The sequence below is a fragment of the Paramisgurnus dabryanus genome, chromosome 17 (assembly GCF_030506205.2).
Source record: "Paramisgurnus dabryanus chromosome 17, PD_genome_1.1, whole genome shotgun sequence".
Taxonomy (NCBI): domain Eukaryota; kingdom Metazoa; phylum Chordata; class Actinopteri; order Cypriniformes; family Cobitidae; genus Paramisgurnus; species Paramisgurnus dabryanus.
Genome location: NC_133353.1, coordinates 414184 through 440802, shown reverse-complemented (window position 1 = coordinate 440802; position 26619 = coordinate 414184). Strand labels below are relative to the sequence as shown.

At 35.6% G+C, this 26619-nt stretch overlaps 1 protein-coding gene across 2 annotated transcripts in view; it reads left to right on the top strand.

The window, feature by feature from the left end:
* Positions 1 to 24987, top strand: part of rgs7a (regulator of G protein signaling 7a) — an 89098-nt gene extending 64111 nt beyond the window's left edge. The window contains exons 4-18 of one of the 2 annotated variants that reach the window (XM_065297355.2): positions 2982 to 3032; positions 7634 to 7740; positions 7814 to 7865; positions 8301 to 8365; positions 14077 to 14153; positions 14474 to 14555; positions 17723 to 17797; positions 18047 to 18145; positions 18337 to 18398; positions 18922 to 19032; positions 20877 to 21002; positions 21116 to 21302; positions 21390 to 21479; positions 23122 to 23175; positions 24320 to 24987. In XM_065297355.2, coding sequence (XP_065153427.1) covers positions 2982 to 3032; positions 7634 to 7740; positions 7814 to 7865; positions 8301 to 8365; positions 14077 to 14153; positions 14474 to 14555; positions 17723 to 17797; positions 18047 to 18145; positions 18337 to 18398; positions 18922 to 19032; positions 20877 to 21002; positions 21116 to 21302; positions 21390 to 21479; positions 23122 to 23175; positions 24320 to 24370 — 1289 coding nt within the window. In that variant the 3' untranslated portion in view covers positions 24371 to 24987. Of the gene's footprint in view, positions 1 to 2981; positions 3033 to 7633; positions 7741 to 7813; positions 7866 to 8300; positions 8366 to 14076; positions 14154 to 14473; positions 14556 to 17722; positions 17798 to 18046; positions 18146 to 18336; positions 18399 to 18921; positions 19033 to 20876; positions 21003 to 21115; positions 21303 to 21389; positions 21480 to 23121; positions 23176 to 23473; positions 23514 to 24319 lie in introns of both variants that reach the window. The other variant, XM_065297356.2, reaches the window with a different exon arrangement.
* The last annotated feature ends 1632 nt before the right edge of the window (positions 24988 to 26619 follow it).

Below are 26619 nucleotides of genomic sequence, written 5' to 3'. Positions count from 1 at the left end.
CATGGTCATTCAGTAATACTGCCGGGTTTCTACAGATACAAAGCTGAATGCTAAATCGGTGAAGTATCCCTTTAAGTTTTGTTGGTATTCAATAATAATCACAATGCTATTTGCATTTTTGAGACACTTTAAATAGAATACTTCCTTATACTACCTAACATAATCCATAATCTACATTGGAACAGTGAGGATAAGAAATGAGGAAGTGAGAAATTCTGTATAAGAGATTGTCTCTGTCTTCTGACAGTGTTTCCCTGGAGGATTCATTAAAAGGCCAGCTTCAAGCACTAACACCGCAGTCTCTGCTGTTCTCTCTGCTTTAAAAAGTCTCACACTCTCTTGCTTCTGTTTTCTCGGGGGACACGCCCCACGATGCTGATTGGCTGAGGCAGATGTTGTTGTGTGTACAGGATTTGATTGGCCAGGAAAGGATATGTTGGAAAGACATTTCTCAGAAGGATACTGTGTTTAACCGTTCAAAGTCTATTAATTTAGATTGGACCAGGTTGACGATTTAATGCAAAACTTTAAGCACGAAACCTTCAAAGGAAAAAATGTAACGCTTCAAACCTCTTCACTGTACAGTCAGAGCCACCCTATTCATTATCTTCTGTTAAAGGGTCATTAATACTTTAAACATATACTGCACATTGAGTGACATAACTGGTGCAGACTTTTTCCACCCAAGTTTTACAGCGCTAACACTCTTAAAATAAAGGTTCTTAAAAGGTTCTTCAAAGCTATGATATAAGAATTGCTTATTTTATACTTTTTATACTCCAGTTGATACAAACCTGTACATTTTTGCGTTTTGCTGAACACAAAGGAAGATATTTGTAATCAAGCAGGAAACCGAAGCACCACTAGCTGCTTCCATTGCAGATTTGCGCAAAACTTTAGCGTTATTTTCTAAATGTCGACAAAAGACTATTACAAAATGACGCCGTTTCCATTAATCGATGATATGTGACTAAAACTTTTTCCTCTCGCGACAAGTCATTCCAAATATTGTCGATTGATGTTGGTAGGTTTACTAATACCTCATCCACCACACCAGGCATTATTTTTAACTGAAGGAGACGTACATTAAGAGTATTATCCAAACAATTCCAAAGAAAGGAGCGGCAACGTATAGGTGTTTCTTGGAGGTAATAGTACATTATTTTAAATCAAAAGAGATGTATGAGTGTTAGGGGCGATTCACATTTCGTGTCTTTTGCACGCTCAAGTTCGTTATTTCAAATGTAGGACGTGCGGTATGCCGCTCATAATGGAAGTGACCCGGTCGTGGGGCAGGCTACGTCCGAAAACTCTAAATTACTGCCTTCTGTGGCCGCATTCCAAGGCAGGAAAGCATCAAGGCATGTCCGAATCCAATGTTAGGTTTACTTCCTGACAACTAAGATCTTGTCTCACAATTCTTTGCATGTGCACGCATGGGGAATGTGATTTGTCGAACCTGGTCGAGTTTGAAAAATTAAAATGGTGGCCAAGAAGCGGCTGGAGCACAAATATAGTGTAAATAAATGTATATTTTCACTTTTTACACATTTTAATTGCATTTCTAGCGAGAAATTTGTATTGTAGTTTTTAAATATGTGATTAGGTATCACAAAGGCGCTCTCTGTTTATATTTTAAACATGCTGCCTTTGAAGTGTGTTCGAAAACGTTTCTCTTAGCTGCTTTCATGCCTCCAAAGTGCCTCATGAGGCAGCGAGGCATCAAGTCAGCTGCCTAAGTTTTCGGACGCAGTTGCGGTCGTGACATGATTGCGATGCTCCCACGGGCGATGCGCTAATTTTTTTCAGGCACGTCCGCACCGCATCGAGGTAAAAACATCTAAACTTTTCAGAATGCCTCAGGCCATGTGACAAGAACCAACTGACAGTCACATTTTCTGTGCGTTTTTTAGACGTGAAATATGAACCGCCCCTTATTCAAACAATATTGACAAGAAAGCTACTTGGGAGCAGACACGTATTGAGGTGCTTCTGGGAGGTTTTAGTACATACCGCATCCTTTAAAAAAAATTAATATGTGATAACTTGACCTGAAAATGCCATGTTTTCATTGCAGTTTTGGAAAATTGCCTGAAAAACCACCTCATGCAAGCATAAAAAATTTGGAATATATGTGAGTTTTGGACGTTTTATTGACAATTCGAAATGAAAACGCAGCTATTGACTTCCTTAATAAGAAAAAAAAAAATACTATGGAAGTCAATGGTGGTCAAAAAAGGTTTGGTTCAAAATATCTTCCTCTGCATTCAGCAGAACAAAGAAATGTATAAAGGTTTGGAACAACCTGAGGGTGAGGGAATGAGGACAGCATTTTTATTTTTGGGTGAACTATCCCTTTAAGGAGATACAGTAGTTATTGGAGTTAATGTCTTGGTTTTTCTCTGAAAGTGAAGGCTATAATATTCTGGTAATCCAAAGAAATTCTCTGGTGTGGCTCTGCTGAGACAGATCCTCTTACATAAAATATAGTTCTGCTACTGAAAGAGAGAAAGAGATTAGTTTAAGAAGATGTGGAAGGAAATAAAATTGGTAATGTAAAGAAGGATCTAAAATGGTGGACGAAAGTGTGGATGAGAGTAAGAAGACTGAAAATGCTGGGTAAAAATAAAGTGTTTAAAGAGAGGAAGGAGTGGGTGGAGAACAAATGAATAATGTATAGAAGAATGATCAAAATATTGTGGTTAAATCACAACTATCACTGACAAATCATTATACGAAGTTCAAAAATGTCAGATTCTAAATAAAGGAGGTATTGTGAAAATGTCAGTATATGTGTTAGATAGATACAATCCACTGTGTTAGTTATGTCTTCATACCTACAGTATAAATCGTATTAACCATATCTTCACCCATGAAAACATACCCTGCAAGTATGTCATGTATTTTCCAGCATGGACGAGTAGTATATCTTTATCTTTAAACAGATTTATAAACAGTGATCTTCTTTTCTTCATATTCAGGTTCAGACATTGTCCAATGGATTCTGAAGAATCTAGGTATTGAAGATCAAGGTAATGCAACTTTTAATGACTTTCTTTTCTTTTTTACTTTTTGAATAATTTCAATGTACCCTGTTTTAAAATTCAAAATCAGAACAACTGACAGGACAATATATTGAGGATATGTGTATACGTAATAACAGTAAGTTATTGCCAAACATCTAATGTCAGCATCTCCTGTGTCTCCATTTATTTAATGAGAGGATGGAGGGAGGCAGCAGATGGCATTTAAGACAGACTTTTGACTCTGTGCCTGGAGGGCTAAGTCCTGCAGAGTTTAGCTTTAACCATTATAAAACAAATCTAATTCAGCTAATCGAGGTCTCAGGATCATAGACATATATACATAGGCTCCACATTGACCGCTTTGTCCCATTGCGGCGATACTGTAGGTTAGTGAGACCACTATATTGGGGAGCGCAAAACTACCCTACAGACACATTGAAGTTAAAGGTGCTGTAAAATGTAAAACTGTATTAACATAGGCATAGATGAATAATAAAAGTTCTGGATATGGTAATGACATCGTGAGCCTTAAACACCATTGTTTCCTCCTTCTTATGGAAACCTTGTGCATGCAAAAGACCACTAAAAACAGGCCAATCTCAACATAACACCGAATGTGACATTACAGTCATGATGTACAGTACAACATTAAATTATGTGTGACGTTACAGTCATGATGTACGCCCCAATATTAACTTACAAATTGAATTATTTAATCTACAATGCTAAAAACAAAGTTGTGACAAAATCTGATACAGGCAAAAGGTCTGTTTACACACACCGTGAGCTACAGAAAGGAGCTCCTCTGTGAAACAGCCAATCAGAGCAGAACTCAACATCATTATTCATGACCCTTTCAATTAAGGGAATAATAGACCATTTTATTCGACACATTCTCACTCCCCAATGGCGTCTAAATCTGAAGCATGTTCACACGCCTTCAGAGTCAGTATGAAAACGCGTATTTTGCCTCTATGTGTCACTATATTGACGAAATGAGAACGTTGCTTTCATGTCGCTTGGGTTTGGATTAGAGTTTGGGTTTGGATGTCAGTTTAAGTATTGGTTTATAAATTTTGCCTCGTGATTTTTAAACCATTGTCCCTTGGGTTTAGAGTTGGGTTTGGGTTAGGATGTAATGTTATGTAACAGAAAGTCATTCTAACCCAAACCCCAAGCGACAATGGTAAAAAAATTGGAACAAAAATTGAGTTGTTAACGTCCAGAAGCGGCATGATCCTGCCGATCGTCGCATACGTTGACGTCGCATAATGTGACGGCATCACCTTCCGGGATGCCCTTTCGTTTTGTTTGTCAGCAATGTTTTTATTTCAGCTTATATAGAAGTAGAAGATGTGACAGGAAATAGGATTAGATTTATTTTAGCTCAAGAATTTGATTTTACTGAGGATGGTTTATATTACCCATACTTTAGATTCCTACTGACAGATGTGACAGGTGTGTGTGTGTTAAGGGAAAAGAACAACTAGATAAGAGCACAAAATCTCTCACAATACTCAATAGACCATAGCAGGAACCATTGCAGAGATAAAAATAAAAACTTCCTTTCTTGTCTCACACCTTACAACTCCCAGACCTTCTCCCTGTATCTCTGTGTATCTCTCGCCTCTCTCTCTCTCTCTCTCTCTCTCTCTCTCTCTCTCTCTCTCTCTCTCTCTCTCTCGTACATTGCTGATTAGTTGGCTTTTTCCTGTGAACATTAATGCCTTGTGGGAAACTCTTGCCAAACAATAACAGCTGTGAAAGCACAATGTACACTTGAAAGCAAAATGATATTCATTTGTAATCAGCAAAGACACAAATTCGAACATCCGCACATAGCAAAGGCTGTATTGTTAAAGTTTAATAGGTAATCATTTATTGATGCTGAACTCTGGTATGGTTTCTTTTTTCTTAAGAGGAGCGTGTGGATGAGCATTTTATAAGGGAATCATTTACTTCAATGCTTCCACTTTAATAATAAACTTCCTCTGATATATTATCTTGTATGTATAAAAGCAACACATCAACAATATTACTTCTGCACTTTATATTTAGCATATTTAGTATTTAACATTTAAATAAATTTATTGTCATTCAGAGTTTTTAAGTAAATTAGTTAAATTATAAAATGCACTTCATTTATTAAATGACCTAGTGCAAAAATATTGTGCAAATATTTTATTCATGTGTAGCATAATCTTTTTTCATGGAAAATTAATATTTGTTCGTTTATGTGATTAAAAGTAATTGAACAAGCGATGATCAAACGATATGAAAGAGTGTTAGAAGCAGGTATTATTTATTGTAACCATTTGTTAAAAAGTACTTGGATTGGAGTTGTGAAGTGATGCTATCAGTTCATGCCATGCCAAGTGTTACTGTATATGCCAGATCACTGTTATCTCCTGCATGCTTCAAAACGCACCCAAAAACCTACAAGAACAGTAACTGTCTGCTGTCACGTGTGCTAGAAGAATGCAAATATGCAAATTGCGTTCAGCGCTATAATTTTTACCCACCAGTTTGAGCGGTTTCTTGATTTGCATAATTCATTTAGTGAATTGGGCACAGTACAGTCAGTGCATGCAAATACACAATGGTATCAATTTATTCTTTGTGAATACTTTACTGAAATAGAAAGCAGGAAAAGATGAAAAGAAATGTTGTGAAAATAGTCCAGGTTTCTATTGTTTTGCTCTGTGACACTACTAATTGTCCAATTTAGGGGAGCACAATGTTGAAATATTGCAGATGTGCATATCACAACATGCGTGTAGCAGTGGTTTGCAATAAATTTGTATTTTTTATATTTAATATTAGGTTTTAATATAGATTAATATGTAAGGAATAATCGACAACGGGCCAAGGTGATATAAATAATTCAAGTCAATTGTTCCACTTATGTCATGGCTACCACAACATTGCTGAGATTACTCTGGTGGTTATTTTAAGACATTTGACAGGTCAGGTGTGGGTTTAATGTAAAAAAAAATGCATACCAATCAGAATAAAGCATTCAACAGCCCTGTGGTATAAAGATTAATAATTAATATACACTCACCTAAAGGATTATTAGGAACACCTGTTCAATTTCTCATCAATGCAATTATCTAATCAACCAATCACATGGCAGTTGCTTCAATGTATTAAGGGGTGTGGTCCTGGTCAAGACAATCTCCTGAACTCCAAACTGAATGTTAGAATGATAAAGAAAGGTGATTTAAGCACTTTTGAGCGTGGCATGGTTGCTGGTGCCAGACGGGCCGGTCTGAGTATTTCACAGTCTGCTCAGTTACTGGGATTTTCACGCACAACCATTTCTAGGGTTTACAAAGAATGGTGTGAAAAGGGAAAACATCCAGTATGCTGCAGTCCTGTGGGCGAAAATGCCTTGTTGATGCTAGAGGTCAGAGGAGAATGGGCCAACTGATTCAAGCTGATAGAAGAGCAACTTTGACTGAAATAACCACTCGTTACAACCGAGGTATGCAGCAAAGCATTTGTGAAGCCACAACACGCACAACCTTGAGGCAGAAGACCCCACCGGGTACCACTCATCTCCACTACAAATAGGAAAAAGCAATTCCCATGAACTCACCAAAATTGGACAGTTAAAGACTGGAAAAATGTTGCTTGGTCTGATGAGTCTCGATTTTTGTTGAGACATTCAGAGTCAGAATTTGGCGTAAACAGAATGAGAACATGGATCCATCATGCCTTGTTATCACTGTGCAGGCTGGTGGTGGTGGTGTAATGGTGTGGGGGATGCTTTCTTGGCACACTTTAGGCCCCTAAGTGCCAATTGGGCATCGTTTTAATGCCACGGCCTACCTGAGCATTGTTTCTGACAATGTCCATCCCTTTATGACCACCATGTACCCATCGTCTGATAGCTACTTACAGCAGGACAATGCACCATGTCACAAAGCTCGAATCATTTCAAATTGGTTTCTTAAACATGACAATGAGTTCACTGTACTAAAATAGCCCCCACAGACACCAGATCTCAACCAAATAGAGTATCTTTGGGATGTGGTGGACCGGGAGCTTCGTGCCCTGGATGTGCATCCCACAAATCTCCATCAACTGCAAGATGCTATCCTATCAATATGGGCCAACATTTCTAAAGAATGCTTTCAGCACCTTGTTGAATCAATGCCACGTAGAATTAAGGCAGTTCTGAAGGCGAAAAGGGGTCAAACATAGTATTAGTATGGTGTTCCTAATAATCCTTTAGGTGAGTGTAGATTAAATGGATTTTATACTTTTTAAACAACTGATTATATAATTGTGTATATTGATTTCAGTCAAAAGATTTCCGTTACACAACAGACCTTTAAAACAATCATATCGCGTATCGAATACTGCATTACTTGGAAAGTTATTGCATAACATAATTTTTTCTTCAATGCTGTGCACCCTTAATTCAATTCATGTTTTTGTTTTTAGCTCCTGAAATTGGGAAATATTTCAGACATTTCACCCCAAAATCTACCATTTACAATTTGAATATGTACATTTAAGGCTATACAGTCATAGTATAGAAATAGTAAAGTTGTCATTGTGTTTGGACCTCTGATAACACTGTAAATTTTTTTATCCAGTTGAAGCTCTTCATCTGGGCACACTGATGGCGGCTCACGGCTATTTCTTTCCCATATCTGACCATGTGCTCACACTTAAAGATGACGGCACATTCTACAGATTCCAGGTCAGTCATTTTGCTAGTCTGAGAAATGAAAATGAATTACTGTTTTTTTTTTTTTAAATATATGTTTTTCTAGACACCATATTTCTGGCCTTCAAACTGCTGGGAGCCTGAGAATACTGACTATGGTGAGTCTTTGTATGAGGGGAGTAACACCTTTGTAATACTATACAGTATACATACAATCTTAATTAGATCTCGATGTGAGTATCTATTGGCTGGAATTGAATCATGCAAACTGCATTTGCCAAATCCTTCTTATGTTGTGTGCCTATAACAATTAAGCCAGACCTACACAAACACACAAATCAGTGAAACACAATAATGATTTTACAGATTATATTAGGCTGAATGTATAAACATATGTATAGGTGTGTGTGCTATTGTGATGGTTTGTATGAGTTTGCAAGGTAACTGTATGTGCTTTGGGTTACTGTAAAGTAAACGCCGCATGCGTTTCAGCATATTAAATGAGAAATATGTTTAAACCATAGGATTAAAGTATGAACATCTGTGCTTAAGTGTGAGTGCTGTTATTCACAACGCTCTGCTCCTCTTTGCAGCTGTGTACTTGTGCAAAAGAACAATGCAGAACAAAGCTCGCCTGGAACTCGCTGATTATGAAGCTGTAAGTAATTTCTTCTTTTATTCTCTCTTTCTCTCTCCCTCAATTTCTTGATTGTAATGCAGCTTCTCTCAGGCTTTGTATTTTAGACGTTACCCAGCAAGCAATTTTGGCTAAAACAAGGTAAAATTGTCACTGTCAGTGAAAGTCTATAGACATCTAACCGTAGCCCCAAAATAGACTATGCGTATATTCTTAAAACATGTAAAAGAAATGATAACAAAAATTTTGAACACCTGTTGACTACACTGTAAGCAATTGCCGTAAATTTACAGCCAATTTTCAACACTAAAATACTGTTTTCATGTTAAACAGTTTAGTACTGTAATTAGCAATGCATTGTGGGCTGCTTAAATTGGAGCAACAAGACAGAGGCCCTCAACAGTAAGTTGATGTTTTAAATTACAGGACAATACAGTATTTTCTCGAAAATGCATGTTGACTGGGGAATTTGGAGCACGGTCAGAAGCAATATTAGTTTTATAAATTGAGGCTAGCCTTTTGCTTTTGGTCAATTTTCTTTTAAAAAATACAGAAGTAATTTGTCAGTAACCCCTGGATGGAATTTCGGGAACCATTATTTGGATTGGAGATTTTCCAGAAGAGGACGTACAATTTAGATGACGTGCTGCACATTCTCAAGTGTTCTTCATCAAATTCATCGGGTCTTGCATCTACAAATGAAACGGTAATTCAAATCTTATTCATATTGCCAAAAATGCTTGATATCAACTGATAGAAGCTTCTCTTGCTAGGGATTTAAACATGTCATTGAACAGTGAGGCTTAGATTTGAATAGCCAAAACAATATTACTTTTGAGTGGTATTTTGTTTAATTTTGGTAAAGTTAGCCGTAGGCTACTTCTGAATTTGAGAAACAACACTTATTAAAAAATTGACTTTAACCAAACCATAGGATTATTTGAACATCGACTATCCAAGATGGTTTTGGTGAGTTTTATTTTGTTTGTGTCGACTTTTAATGAAAAGTGTTTTACAAACAGTTAACAAGAAAATAAAGCTAATTGTAGTTTGGTTAAAGTTGAAAAGTCAAGGCTTTGCATTTTTCTTTTTAAACGCCAAATTGGTGTGAAAATATTGTCCTTCTGGACTCTTTGTGAATGCAATGTGTGTACTAGTTTGTGGGAGTACTACTACATATGTAAAAAGAGAGGTGTAAATATTTTTTTGGCTCAAAGGAAGCTGCATGTAAGCTACGTGTGACAACATGGAGTTAAAAAGATAAATTGTTACCCTTAAAATTTTGAATGTTAAATCTATTTAGAAGTTTGATTGTAGGTACCTCGTTCACGTCTTGGTTACATTCCACCTAGTGTTTACTAATTATTGTCCTTTTTATAAATTTTCTTCTTAAAAATCTTATTATGGTAAGGATAATGTATTTGTTCCCTTCAGGTATCTGCCACTGCAGCTGACGTTGAGACAACTCTCAGTCTTCCTGCAAGTCCTCGCCTGATACCTGGTAATATACATTTAATTTAGAATCATTGATAGACACATTGTATATTTTATCCATTCATCTTGAGTTTACAAATGTTTACACAAGGTAACAAGTATTTCCATGTTGTTAAGTTTCAAGTGCAACAAGGCAAGTCACAATTAAGGGTTGGATGATCACCTTTAAGGGCTCTGAGGGCATCACACCAACATTTGCAATTGGACTTGCTGCTATGTTTGCAACCTACTACATTTTCAGCCTTCAGTATCAAGATGAGACAGCCTGCCCTCTGGAATTCATTCAGAGGTAAACCCCTTCAATCCCTGCCATCATTATATAGATATATACAATTAAATTAATGTGTTTGTATTTTATGCATAAAATGGAATTAGTACTGTACATTTCAAGCCTCAACACACACACACACACACACACACACACACAAACACACACACACACACACACACACACACACACACACACACACACACACACACACACACACACACACACACACACACACACACACACACACACACACATTCTGGTTTCCATGTTTTGTGGGGACATTCCATAGACGTAATGTATTTTATACCACACAAACTGTATATTCTATTCCCCTTACAGTACCTACCCCAATCCCTAACCCCAACCATCACACAAAACTTTCTGATACTTCACACTCTCAATAAACATCATTCTGTTTGATTTATAAGCATGTTTCCTCATGGGGACATCAAAATGTCCCCACAAGGTCACAAAAACACTGGTATTCCTATCTTTATGGGGACAATTGGTCCCCACAACGTGATAATTACCAGGTACACACACACACACACACACACACACACACACACACACACACACACACACACACACACAGGGTATAGACTTTATTATAATTCCATTTGATGTCATTAAAGGAATAGTCTACCCTTTTGCCATATTAAACTATGTTATTACCTCAACCTAGACGAATTAATACATACCTATTTTTTTTTTAATGCGTGCACTGTACAGCACGTTATGAATGTGTTAGCATTTAGCCTAGCCCCATTCATTCCTATGGTACCAAAAAAAAGTTTTATTTTGTGGCACCATACTTACTGGTATAACTCCTCATGTAACAGTCTTTAAATAAGGAAAACACGGAAGTGTTTGGTGGCTTCCCTGTTTGGTACCATAGGAATGAATGGGGCTAGGCTAAATGCTAACACATTCACAACATGTTGTACAGTGCACGCATTGAAAAAAGATAGGTATGTATTAATTTGTCTAGGTTGAGGTAATAACATAATTTAATATGGCAAAAGGGTAGACTATTCCTTTAAATCCACTCAATTTGTGCAATGACGAAAGACAAAAAAACAATGAATTGCTTTTGATTTAGGCACTTCATTGATATAAATCAAGAGAGAGGAACAAATGCCAAAATCATCAGACAAGATTGTCTCTAAGAAGAAAGGTGTGATCGTCCAGAAGTCGTCTTCTGCAGTTAAATACACACGTGGCCATGCTACTGAAGAATCTCCTTGACTTTTTATTGGAACTTCATATAGATCGGTGAGTATATAATCTTTCTCTCATTTTTTGACAGTCTGGCATTGCCACAATTATACTGGTATTTTTAACTTTATAAGCATTAGCTTGGAGTTTATACTTTACATCCGTGATTGTTTAGTTTATTTATGAGTATGGTTGTTTTTTGTTCTTTGACAGTGGCAGCACTGGAATAATGCTGCAGAGAGGAACAGCGGCTACTAAAGTGATGATCGTCTCTTCTGGATCCACAAGAACTAAGATGTAAAAACACAAACCTACCTCACAGGACAATTTTAAGAGGTAACCTGCAAGTCTAGCTTGCAGTGGCACATGTGCCTATACGGTTTCATCCTAAATGTTTTTTATGCTTATTATTGATACATCCTGACAAAATGTTCTACTGTACTATAATAGTTTCAAAATGGCCTTAGGTATGTTTTCAAAAAGTAAACTATAGGTTATGCCCTTCACATAGGGGCAGTCTCTGACGAGCAATTTAAGAACGTACGTTTATTGCCATAGTCTAAAGCAAGAAACTACTGTTTCTGTTTACTACTAGAAAGCTTTTTCAACATTGTCCAACAGGATTTATTTTCTTTCCTTTTTTGTATTCATGTTGACATTGACATTTCTCTTTGAAATAAAGGTGTTTGATTTGAAAGTTTTTGTTGCTTATTTTGCATAATATTCACAATAATGCATATCTTAAGCAGTTGTCTTTAGCCCTGGGAATTCATTGGGCAAGTTCATGGGAGACTGATATTTTAAATATCAATGAAGAATTTTTAGAGACTAAATTTATGTTATTTCAAAAATGCTGCATATTTCTGTGATTATTTGGAAATTACAATAATATTGTTTAGGTTGTTACTTTAAACCTAAACAATATTATTTTAGTTTCTAAATAAATCACAGAAAAATGCATTTATTTTTTACTGTATTAGACTGTGAAATTATTTAACAGTGTGACTACAGAAGTATTCTGTATTTCTGGTTTACAGACTACTACCGTAAATTAATTTTACATATGAATACTGTAAAAATAACGGTATACTGCTGGCGTCTCTGCTGCCAGCTCTTTACTGTTAATTATATAAATACAGAACAATACAGTTTTTATGGTTTACAGACTACTACCGTAAAGTCATTTTACGTATAAATACCGTAAAAATAACAGTATACTGCTGGCGTCTCTGCTGCCAGCTCTTTACTGTTATTTTACAGGGAAATTTTTTACAGTGTACAATTATAGTACATCTCCAAGTTATTATTAGGGCAAAAACGACATGCAACCAATCAAGGTTATTTAGGGTAGAAGTGTGTTACTCCTAGCTGGACTATATTGACGTAAATGTGTGCTGCCATCTTTGAGCTCCTTTGGTTAAAGAATTCAGGTAAGCCACTACAGCTAATGGTAGTCGTATTCGGAGGGACACTACACTGTAAAAAAAATCCGTAGAAATTACAATGTTATTGCAGCTGGGTTGCCGGTAATTTACCGTAGATTTAAATTTATGTTGTTTACTGGCAAGAGTTTGTTCAAAGTTAAATAAATTTTAAATATTAACAAGTCTTTATCTTTACAGAATAAAACTATACAATAACAGCCTCATGCAAAGCATTCTGGGAACCAGAAATCATCATCAACCTTTTTCTGTTTTTTGCTTCAGATTTTGTTTCCCAGAACGTTTTGCTTGATGCTGTTTTTTAGTTTTACTCTGTAAAGACAAAGACTTGTAAATGTTTAATGTCCATTCAACTTTGAACAAAATGTTGCCAGTAAATAACATAAATTTAAATCTACGGTAAATTACCGGCAACCCAGCTGCAATTTCTACGGATTTTTTTTACAGTGTAGTGTGCCGTTTTGACCGGCTTTTAATGTTTATTATGAAATCCAGGAGGGCCGGCATAATTTGTGCAGTTAGGGGTTGCCAAATAATTTCATAAACGTATGTCTTATCTACTGCATATTAATATTTTCATAAAACGAAAACAATACTGAATACATGTAATAGTTTAATATATTTATTATTGTTTGTTCACATAACTTACAATGTGTTAAATGAGAAAGATGCTGCTGACTGTCGACCGTGTGAAGTTTGATGTGTCGCCATTAAAAACTCAAACAAGTCAATTAAAAATAGCCATTAAAAAAAAAACTCACACCAGAGGGAGAGTTTTGACATTTTAAACCATTGCCTGAAAAGGTTTATAACACGAATTTGTCTTGGTATATTGAACGTACAAATACTAGAGTGACTTGTATCTGTGCTTTTATATTTGCGCATTAAAGACCCATCACCCCCTAGCAACAACACAAAATTATTGAATATATCTTCATTTGATATATCAAGCCACTTCTTAATTTCATCCTCACACTGGTTCATACATGGCAGATGTAGTAAATATTTACCATAACTGTTTAAAATATGTTTAATGCTCCCATGACATTGTTTTCTACCGGCTGGCTATTGAAACGGACATCTCGCACAAAAAAGGGAAATACGTCACATCTTACTTTCGAACATAAGGTGGATGGATAGTCATAATTTCATGTCTTGCTTGCTGGGTAAGATATTGAGGTAATGACAAAGACAAAATTATGTCTACTCTAAGTTGGTCCTGTTTAGCTAGATCCAACAGACAATGATGTTTGTATTTTAGACTGCATATAAATGGCTTAAGTTCGATTTCATTTTTCTCCATCCAGGAGAGTTTAGCACGGTTACAGCGGGCCTTTGCCAGGAAATGGGAGTTTATATTTATGCAAGCAGAGGCTCAGGCCAAGTGAGTATATTTCACGTTGTAAGCAGTGGTAGGCTTTCTGGATTCTGCTTGGCTGAATTTCTCATCACTTATAATCCAGGATGTTGACTCTTTACATAGCAAATGGCTTTTAGTATTACCTGATGTAATTTAATGGTGTTCAGTCGATGTTCTGAGTCATTTGATGTGGTTTTCTCACACTAAATAAATTGTACAGTAAAATTAGACCTTTGTATTGTAGTGAATTTGGCTGTTGTGTTTCTCTGTGCCAAAAGACTAGGAAACATTATAACATTATTTACATGTTTTTGAGGTTTTAATTGCTTTGCTTTTGTGTACAGAGTTGATAAGAAAAGAGACAAAATTGAAAGGAAAATACTGGACAGTCAGGAAAGAGCTTTCTGGGATGTGCACAGACCAGTGGTGAGTGACTTATTTTTATGTGTATTTGTGTACATGGGGTCTGTTTAAAAACAATACGACCATTCTTTTGTCTTCTTCAGCATTATTCTTTGTTGTTCTGGTTTATTTGAAGTGATGTTCACAGAGGAACGACATAACTTTAAAGCCTCTCTGAGTTCACAGTATCACCTTTTAAAGCTGCTGGCTAGCCGTAAAACAACAAAATACATTGTTATTATATATTGCATTATTTCATCAGAGCACATGGGACAAAGCAGAAACTTGCAGTTATCTTAAAGGAACACGCCCACATTTTGGGAATTAAGCTTATTCACAGTATTCCCCAGAGTTAGATAAGTCCATCCATACCTTTCTCATCTCCGTGTGTGCTGTAACTCTGTCTGACGCAGCCCCCCGCTAGCTTAGCTTAGCACAAAGACTGGAAATGAATGGCTCCAGCTAGCAAACTGGTCCCAATAAGTGACAAAATAACGCCAACATTTTCCTATTTATGTGTTGTGATTTGTGTAGTCACACCGTGTACAAATAACAAGGTTATATAAGACACAGCCATCTTTTAACAGTATACATACTGGGAACTATATTCTCAGAAGGCGAAGCATTGCTACTGGGCGGAGTGATTTGCTCGCAGCACCCGAGATGCCCCCTGGTGAGGAGTAGAGAGTTCGGTCAGAGTTGTGCAAATCACTCCGCCCATTGGCAGTGCTTCGCCTTCTGAGAATATAGTTCCAAGTATGAATACTGTTAAAAGATGGCTTTGTCTCATATGGCCATGTTATTTGTACACGATGTGACTATACAAATCACAAATTTGTGTATACAAAAAAAAATGTGTTATTTTATCACTTATTGGGAGCAGTTTGCTAGCTGGAGCCATTGACTTCTAGTCTTTGTGCTAAGCTAAGCTAGCGGGGGCTGTGTCAGACAGAGTTACAGCACGCACGAAGATGAGAAAGGTATGTATGGACTTATCAAACTCTGGGGGATACTGTGAATAAGCTAAATTCCCAAAAAGCGGGCGTGTCTTTAACTCTTTCCCCCACTGACGAGTTATCTTGTCAATTAAGAGACATATTTGCATAAAAACGTGTTCCTGATGAATTTTTATTAGGGCTGTCAAAAGTTGAATCGCGATTAATCGCATACAAAATAAAAGTTTGTGTTTGCATAATATATTTTTGTGTTTATTGTGTGCAATTATTATGTATATATAAATATACACATACATGTATGAATTTAAGAAAAAAATTGTTTATATGTCATTTTTTTGTATTTATATATAATATATATATATATATATATATATATATATATATAATGTAAATGTTTCTTAAGTACATACATGCATGTGTTTGTATTTTTATATGCAAAATAATTACACACAGTGCACACACATATATTATTCAAAAACAAACTTTTATTTTGTATGCGATTAATCGCGATTAATCTTTTGACAGCCATAATTTTAATGTTAATCTGCAATGCCTTGATAATCCACTAGATGGACTAAAGCCAAAACGTTATTTACTAATTTTAAACTCTGTGTATGTTTTGATAATCGTTCTGGATCTGATCTCTAACAAAATTCTTTTACAAAAATGCATTTTATTCAGCTTTTTGCAAAAATTTGTATTTTTAAAGAAAAATAGCCATATTTAAGACTTTATAAGCAGAGAAAAAATATAGATAGGATTAAAAGTTTTTTTATTTGTTTATTGTTTGTTTGAAAGCAGAGGATATGTTCTTTCATTTGATATATTTGTATGTTTATATATTTTTAGAAGAAAATTTTCCTGGAAGGAAACTTTTGTGAAAATTACACAAAATGCTGGCGGACTTTTCAAAAAATTGCTGGTGGGGAATGAGTTAAAGAGATACTGTAATCTAGCTGATATTTACAAATTATTTTTTTGTGTAACCGGTATGTTCTGTTTTAATGCATTTACATGACAATGCATTTATATGGCAAACAGTTTTATCCTATGCAAGCTTTACACTTTATCAGTATATGTGTTTTACAACACATAAACTATGGTTGTTGTACTTAAAGCAACACTATGTAGTTTTTTTACCTTTAAATAATGTCTCTAAAATTATTTCAGTGATAGAACAACTTTTAACTGGACAAATTGTACTTTTGCTGCAACCTGAGCAGCCTCCTAGCTGCTACAAGCACACTCTGAAAGTGGCAGTGGAGGGTAGAGCACACAGCCCCGCCCCTCCCCCTGCCTGCAGAAGAGTGTCTGATACCAGGCACTGTTGCGTTTTTCAACCACATGGGGGAGCTGTAAGTCATTTTTACATGGAAACTACATAGTGTTGCTTTAAACCATGGTTCAATCGTGGTTACTTAGTTGCACATAAAACCAAAATGCATGGTTTAACCATGGTTTATTTTTTTTTGGATTACGTTACCTAATAAGTATAAGAGCAACATTTTTTTATAGTGTATGCTATACACTGCTTTAAAAATCCAAAATGTTGTAGATTTGTTAAATTCATACATAAGTAAGTGATTAAGGGAGCATGGGTTACAGTATACCATGATAATGAGGTCTTACTACAGTAAAACACACTTAACTTAAACTATGATACTGTGTGTCTTTGCAAAAACTATAATAATGTTTCATTTAAGAGTTATTGAGTCGTGGGTTTTATTAATATCTTTGTGCCAGACCATGCGTGCTTCAGGGTCTTTATGTGTGTGTGAATCACCTGGTGTGTATAGCTTTTATGCTTTATGTGAAAGTGCATGCCCTTGTGTTCATGAGCTGTTTGTTTTGAAGGAAGTAGCAATTTTTCCCTCAATTTCTCTGGCCTTGATTCTTCTCATTAGCAATTTCATGCTAACTTGACTAATCTTTTAAGCTGACATGCCGCAGAGAGATACCGCAGTTCTTGCCCATATTTAGCCAATGCAGGTTGGAGATGGGGTTTGGTCTTTCTCCTTTGAATCAAGTTCATACCATACAGTAGTGAGGAAACATCGAGCCCTGTGCAAAATCAAATAGAGCTCGACCAGTGGGAACCCATTGATTGACGCCTTTTAAAATATCATCCCCCTTTCCCAAAACACGGGGGGTATCCCAGTCAGGTTTAAAGTCAAAGCATCATTGTTGCCTGGAAACCGTGTACTGTGATATTGACGATGTGTGTATGTGTCCCAGCCAGGATGTGTGAATACGACAGAAGTGGACATAAAGAAATCATCCAGGATGAAGAACCCTCACAAAACAAGAAAGGTGCTTTATCTCATCTTACGCCACCATAACTTATTACACATGCAGCATTTAATCACATTATTTCATCTACTAATTTCCTAAAACATGAAGCATTCATTACAGTTATTACACCAGTGAATCCGCCAATCAGCATAATGAATCAGTCAGGTCTGCACCAATCAGGGAGCCTCATGAAATCAAGCCAATCTCTGTAATGTCTTTTCTGTATTAACCGATTCAATTTTAAGTTTATGTAAATATGGTTCACAGTCTGTATACGGCCTTCAAAATGACATTCGCAGCCACAGCCCGACGCACGTACCGGCCCCCGAGGCCAAGCAGCCAACCGAAGAAGAGCTTCAGGAACAGGTGATGGCTGATTGGTTGTGCGCATACGTGTCACACATGCAAATAGTTTTTTTTGTGTGTGTATTTGAATGTCATGTAAAATGATTTTAAATTTAGAAGTGTACAGTTGTGTATGTATATATATATATATATATATATATATATATATATATACAGACATATGTTGACTTTTATCATTGCTGTCTTTCCAGATCAAGTTTTGGCAATCACAGTTAGATAAACATCGATTGAAAATGTCCAAAGTTGCAGAGAGGTAAGTGAGTCTATGCTGTGTGATCGACCCAAAGGTCTTTATTATTCTACTGTACAGTGCTTAAACATTTTTTTATTGATCTCTTTAATAGTCTGTGTAGATATGCTGACAAACATGTTTCTGTTCCTCGTCCATAAATTTACTACCACTGTGAGATCAATGACTATATGCTTCCAACATCTCTTAGCATAAAAAATTGGTAAAACAGTGATGGGGTAAATCAATGTATGCATGCAAAAAAAATTAGACATTAGTTGGTCCTTTGTTGGTCCAAGTCTGCATGTTGTTTTTATTCTGTAAAACACAAAAGTTCCATTTTTTGATGTATCGCTACACAACTTTTTTGTTTTAAGAGCAGCGTACAGGTTTGAAATGAAAGTGATTAAATATTGATAAAATGTAATTGAGAACTGTTCGTCTAACCTTACAGTGAGGTTTGTATGTGATGTACTTACAGATCCCAGCTTTAAGTGCCTTCTCTTCTCTCAACTCATTTATCTAAACTTTTGTGATGATCTTGCAGTTTGTTGAGCTATACTGAGCAGTACTCAGACTATGACCCCTTCTTGTGCACCCCTGACCCCTCCAACCCATGGATATCAGATGACACAACACTCTGGGAGATGGAGGCCAGGTTTGTTGAAACACACACACACATTAGCACAAACCATAGACTTAATGCAATCCTTACCCTAACCCCGATATTACAACTATGTGCCTAAGCCTAAGCCTAAACCGAAGTCTTAACCCTCAAACATCACTTTTTAAAGCGGTGCCAGAAAGTAAGGACCGGCCAAAATGTACTCACTTTACTCTCTTTGTCATCAAAAATATTACCAAAAATTGGTTCTCACAAAGATAGCTGTACAAGTACACACATACACATGCACAAACAGGTTTCTTACACTAAATTTGTACATCTCATACAGTAAATGTTTGTTGTTTTATAATAAGAATTGTATATATTTGACAGACACTTTTATCCAAAATGACTTACAAGTACTCATACAGCAAAATTATCTCGCAAAAAATATGTTTTAAATATATGATAAATACATTTTATAGAAAGTAAAGCTTAATTTAATATAGTTTTCATATATAAACATATATTTTTAAATGTATTTCAGGGGCAACATATACATTTCAAAATATACATTGTGCAACCCATACAGTATGGCTAAAAAAAAAAATCCTGCCAAAATATAAAAGTTTGTATAAAATGTTTAAAAAGTATGTATAAATATACAATTTTAAGTAAATTTTTGCAGTTGAAAATATATTTAATTTTAATTAGGGCTGTCAAAAGATTAATCGTGATTAATCGTATACTATATATTTGGTTTGTAAAAGTATGGAATTTGACTTGATTAATTTCAAGGTCTGGAAAAGTATGGAAAAAATAAGTCATAGTATGTAAAAATATGCACATTTCCAGACTATTGTCCCTATTTCGTTTTCTAAATATAAAATTAAGAATTTCTAAATGTATATAAAAATTATATATACCACCGTTTTTTCATGGCGTTTGGATCAGTCTGCCAGCGCTGCCAAAATATTGTTTTTACACTTGATCTGCTGGAGGTCTGCAGTGATTGGTTGATACGTTGTTTGGCGGCAGTTGCCATCACAGTGCCCCCTACCTCAAACTGCTTGACTGAAAAACACCTGGAGCCTTGTCCTTGATTTTTACATTTGAGTGTGGACTTCACTCAAAATGGGAAAATTGGAAATGCAAGTATTCCGAGGGCTTGCCAATCCTAAATATAAAGCCTGGTTAGCCAAAGACTTAAAATTTTTGAGGATAAAAATAAGTCAAGGGTGGAGTTCTTAAAGGAATAGTACACCCAAAATGAAAATTTTTCATTTATTCACCCCCATGACTTTCAAAACCATAAGACTTTATTATATTAACACAAATTCATATATATATGAATTTGTGTTAAAATACCAACTAAATGTTTAGAATGTAACATACTTGTTATCAACAAATTTTTAGAACAAGTTAAATATGGTCGGAAAAATCTGTAGGGAAGTCTGGAAATTTGAGTCTCGAAAAGCATGGAATGAAAAGTGTGTAAGAACCTTGATTATATATAGATAAAAAATATACACATTCATAACATTTTTCTTAAATGTATAAATGTATGTGTGTATTTATATATAAATTTTTCTTCCAATGCGATGTGAATATAAATGCTTTAAAATATATTTATTTTTTATTTTCTGTATATTTAAAAATATATTAAAAAATGATATTGAAAATATTTTTTTGCCATATGAGAATGTGTCTTCCCTTGATCTTTGTGGTGCACAATACTCAACCAAACTGTAGAAACATATATATATATTTAACATACAGTATGATGACATTTTCAAACCCTACATCAATCCACTCTTTCCCATTAAATTATATATATATGTTGTGTTTGAGTAAGTATGTAAATGAGAGTAACTCATCTGTGTGTTTGTGTTTGACAGTAAGGAACCGGGTCAGACCAGAGTTAGACGCTGGGGCTTCGGTATTGATGAGGTCTTGAAAGATCCCGTTGGTCGGGAGCAGTTCCTCAAATTCCTGGAGTCCGAATTCAGCTCAGAAAACCTCAGGTACATCCACTGCACTGTCCCCCCCTGCTGGTGTTGAGAAGTACTGCAACATGCCCCGACTTTCCTTTAGACAGATCATCTTCCTCCTTTCTCTTCATCCCAAACTTCCTCAGGTTCTGGCTGGCAGTGCAGGAGTTAAAGAGAAGGCCGATTCGTGAGGTGCCAACGCGGGTGCAGGAGATATGGGAGGAGTTTTTGGCTCCTGGAGCTCCCAGCGCAATCAACGTTGACTCGAAGAGTTACGATAAAACCACGCAGAATGTCAAAGACCCGGGACGGTATGCTTTTGAGGATGCACAGGTAAGCGTGCATTACTGAAAATTGATGAAAACAAGTTGTTTGATTGATGTTGCCATGTTTCTGAATATGTAAATGCACATTTCGCAGGAGCACATCTATAAGCTGATGAAGAGTGATTCTTACAGTCGTTTTATTAGATCCAGTGCCTACCAGGAGCTTCTGCAGGCTAAAAAAAAGGTACAACCTATTTAACATCACATCAAAACATGCACAAAGCACAATTATATTGTGTAAGTTACTAATCTAGAACCCAACCTGCATGTCCTGACTGGTTAATGTACATTTATAAATGCAATAGGAATAAATGCAGTGTGCACTTTTGTTGTTTTTATAGTTGCAGATTATAAATATCACGAATCAATTTCTAACAACATCACCCCATTTCTCAAAGATTCTGAAACAATTTATCCGAAGCAGTTGAAAGATTCAGAATCTCTAATCCCTGCTTTCCAAAAGCCTACTCTGCTCTGATTGGCCAGCAGGCCCAGTCTGTGACTGACTAATAAATCATTACAGTGTGTAAACAAAATCTTGATTGTGGTGAACAGCCATTGGCAGGGATCTTGCGAATACGTTCCACTGTGCTGTAGATAAGTAACAGATTTAAGATTTGAATGAGCGAGGACTGGTTAGATTCGATTCATTCTTTCTTCTCTGAAAGAAAAACTGTTCTTTCAGATGAACAATTTTGCAGACCGTTTACATTGATGGACAACTGCAATACACACTACAATAAAGATATTTTTTAGAAAATCCATCTGAAAGGCGCATTAAAGTGAATTTGTGAAAACACAAAGAATGCAAAAAGGCACCCACACAAACATTTAAAGGTGCAATGTGGGACTTTTAGGAGGATCTCTTGACAGAAATTAAATATAATATAGATAACTATATTATTAGTGGTCTATAAAGACCTTATATAATGAACTGTATTGTTTTTATTACCTTAGAATGAGTCATTTTATCGACAAGGGTCCCCTAACATGGAAGTGTTCGTCCCTACATTGTCTCAGACAACAACATGTTTTTTCCTGTGGCAGCTCTTTGCGTATTAAAGGGACACTCCACTTTTTTGAAAATATGCTCATTTTCCAGCTCCCCTAGAGTTAAACATTTGATTCTTACCGTTTTGGAATCCATTCAGCCAATCTCTGGGTCTGGCGGTACCACTTTTAGCATAGCTTAGCACAATCCATTGAATCTGATTAGAACATTAGCATCACGCTAAAAATAACCAAAGAGTTTCCATATTTTTTCCTATTTAAAACTTGACTCTTCTGTAGTTACATCGTGTACTAAGACTCACAGAAAATTTAAAGTTGCGATTTGTTAGGCAGATATGGCTAGGAACTATACTCTCATTCCGGCGTAATAATCAAAGACTTTGCTGCCGTAACATGGCTGCAGGAGGCGCAATGATATTATGCAGCAGCCGAAAATAGGGGACTATTTTCAGCTGCTGTGTAATATCATTCAAAAATATCAAAATACTTTGGTTATTTTTGAGTGCGATGCTAATGGTCTTATCAGATTCAATGGATTATGCTAAGCTATGCTAAAATTGTTAGCGCCAGACCAGAAGATCAGCTGAATGGATTCCAAAACGATAAGAAACAAATGTTTAACTCTAGGGGAGCTGGAAAAAGTGGAATATTTCTTTAAGGTTGGTTGCAATTAGCAATCTCACTGCTAGATGCCGCTAAATCCCCACACTGGACCTTTAACCGTCACAATTTTACAGACGCACACCCTGCTGTAATTCAAAGCATTTTTATAGCCCCATTTTATCACTCTTTATTTTATGGTTTGTTGCCTAAAGTTTGGAGGCATACTGGATCGCAGAACCTCATTTGAAAAGTTCACTCGTAATGTGGTAAGTGGTAGTGACCCCTCAAGCCTAATAGCTTACCTGACCAATCACACACAAGCATTGGTCAGATGAAACTTGTCTGGTGTTTTTCCCTCCCTAACCTTGTGATTCAAACGTCGTCATGACAAATCGGCTGTTGTTTTCCGACAGGGTTCGGCAAGCTCTTCACTTTTCTTCGTGTCATTGTAAATGAAGTGTTTATCTGTGGTTTCTCTCTCACTCTGCATGACTGCATTTTGGTTCCCTGTCGAAACGGTTGCCAAAATGTCTACCTGTTCATGTTTCTCTGTCTTGTCCACAGAAAAGTAAGAACTTGTTTTGAAGGAAGGCAATGCTTCCAGGTAACCCTGTTTCTCCTCAACCTGTCTGTGTTGTTCCTGCTCACATATGATTTGCTTTTGTTTTTTGTTAGCGCCTGAGATCCTGTTTTAATGTGCATCTTGTCATGAAGTAAAAAGAAAAACATCCAAAAAATTATTATTATTCAATTGCAAATCCTTAAAGTGATAGTTCACCCAAAAATGAAAAATCTGTCATCAAACCTGTGTAAGGTTTTTTTTTTTGACGAACACAAAATAAGATATTTTGAATAATGATGGTAATCACACTGCTGCTGTCACCGTTGACTTCCATAGTAGGAAAAACAAATATTCTTGAAGTATTGTAATAAATGATAAAGAAGATATTTTGATAAATGATGGTATAGCAGACAGTTGACTGTACCTATTGAAATCCATCATATTTGTTTTTCCTACTATGGAAGTCAATGGTTACAATGATTTATCAAAATATTTTCTTTTGTGTTCATTAGAGTAAAGAAATTTATACAGGTTTAGATCAAAATTAGGATGAGTAAATGATGACATAATTTTCATTTTTGGTGAACTATCTCTTTAATTTCTTGCTTTATGTTTTGATATTTTTTAGTTATGAGTGCTGTGCAATGAAAAAAAATAATTGAGTGATGTCATCATACCTGTGATTTTTTCGTAAATAAACCATGGCATCAGTGTTTTCCATTTTATTGCTTTTCCAAACAGCATGCTTTAAGGTTTTTGCTTGTGAAATGGTGCTGCCCAAAAACATATTAACTCATCTATCTTTTCCTTTTTTTTTCGCTTTATTTGTTTTTTTGTTTTGTTTTTAGGGCAAATCTCTGATATCCAAGAGGCTGCCTGCCGTCGTCCAATCTTGCTGAGCCTCAAACAATCCACCGAGGATGAGGACACTATCATCTTCATCTCTGTCGTCTGATTGGTCCGGACCCCAGACATACCCTGGAAAATGGACCGAATCACATGCATGTCCAAGGGACTGAATTTTTACATCAGTTTCTACGTACTACTTGCTAGTTTTAGTCTTTCAGACAGTTAGACATTATGGACTTGTAATATTTGAGAAATGCAGCAATGTCTTTCAAAGGAGGACTGAGGTCTTCTCTACTGTCTGTCAGAACTGTCTCCAACTTTAGACTGATCAAATGATGTCAAGATCCGAGCATTTCAAGTCATGTAAAATTCACAATTAAATAAAACCGCGTAGGCACAGTGTAAAATCGAGAAGCTTTAGACAGAGATGATCTCTTCCTACTCTTCTTTCATCTCTTTTGCGTTGATTTTATTGCACTATGATGGATTTAGCACACGTTTGCTTATCGCACCTGTAAAGTCGCATGGGATATATCTGAACGCGACTGGCCCGAGTCTCTCATCGGTTCTTCTTCGTCGGCTCCTTTTGTTTATTTTTTATATCATATGTAAACACACTTTTACTTGAAAATATATTAAAGTCAGTCCTTTATCTTAAAGTCAACAAGATTTCTGTTTTACTGTACAAACTGTACTGTAACATGCTTGCTTTTAATAGATTTTGTAGCGCTCCCTCTGGGTTGCAGGTTTAAGTCTGGACTGGATCAGGCCCTTATCCCATCACCCCAAAGGACTTACAGTCGCCTGCAGAGAAATACTACTAGAAGGGGCTTGGTATGGTTTATAATTGTATGGTTTTATATAAAATAAGACCCTGTGTGCAACATCCAGGCTTATCTTATAATGAGATTAGGAGCGTCAAATTGGGTTTCACTCATTTCATATTGATTTCAATCTTTGACATGACCTTTCTCACGAGTCAATATTAAAAATATCAATGTTAGATTTTTGCCAAATGTTAATTACTTTATGTACGCTGTTAGAAAAATTGTCAAAATAAGTAACCCAGCTGTCACTGGCGTGTTACCCTTTCAAAAATAACAGCTTTGGATATATAGAATTCATTTTAGTACCTCAGAGGTACATACTGTATTGGTACCAAATGTGTAGATATCTGTACCTAGTGGTACATAGTAAATTGCAAAAATGACTTTCTTAGTATTTTTGTTTTGTTCACAGGTACAAATATCTAAAAATTCTTACATTAAGATGCATTTTCTTGATAAATATAATTATAGTTGTTAGACAAAAAAACACATTTTAATAAAAAAATAGGGTAAGAAAAATATCTTAAACTATTTCTTAAACATTTTTTTTAAGACAAATACAAGAAAAAAAATCTTTAATTGACAGATTTGTTTGCTTGTTTCATGCACAAATTCACTTAAAATTTATATGTTTGTCTTAAAACTACACTTATTAGGTAATTTTTCTTATTAAGAAAATGCATCTTAATTTAAGCATTTTTAGATATTTGTACTAAAAACAAGACAAAAATACTAAGAAAGTCATATTTTGCACTGCAGGACCTTTTTAAAGAGTACTGCCCCAGTGACAGCTGGGATTCAAAAAATTTTTTCTGAGCGTAGGATGATGATTTTATGTAGAAAACAATAAATTACAAAAAATACTTTATCTGGGTTTTCACAGACTGTTTAACATTTATTTTGAGAATTTATTTCATACTACAATAAATTTTACTACGTACAGTGCAAAAAAATATTTTCAAGAAAAAAATTCTTTGTATTTTTGTCTTGTTTTCAGTAAAAATATCTAAATTATCTATAAAATTTAAGTGATTTTGTGAATAAACCAAGCAAAAAATCCGCCAATGGGTTAAGCAAAAAAATCTTGAACCTTTTTTTTAAACACTTAATTCAAGAAAAATGTAAGAAAATTTTGCTTACCCCATTGGCAGATTTTTTGCTTGTTTTATGCACAAAATTACTAAAATTTGATAATTTTGGTCTAAAAACTAGACGTTGGGTCAATTTTCTCATCAAGAAAAAGCATCTTAATTTAAAAAACTTTAGATATTTTTACTGAAAACAAGACAAAAAGACATTTTTGCAGTGTATATGACACACTGTTTGAGCAAAATATAGGTAAAATCTAAAAAAGTTGCTTCAACTCATGATTGGGTCAAAAATGAATGTCTATGTTTATTTAAACAAGCGCTTGGGTTGTCCATTTTTTACCAAACCATTAATTAAAATAACCCAAACTTTTTTAATTGTAG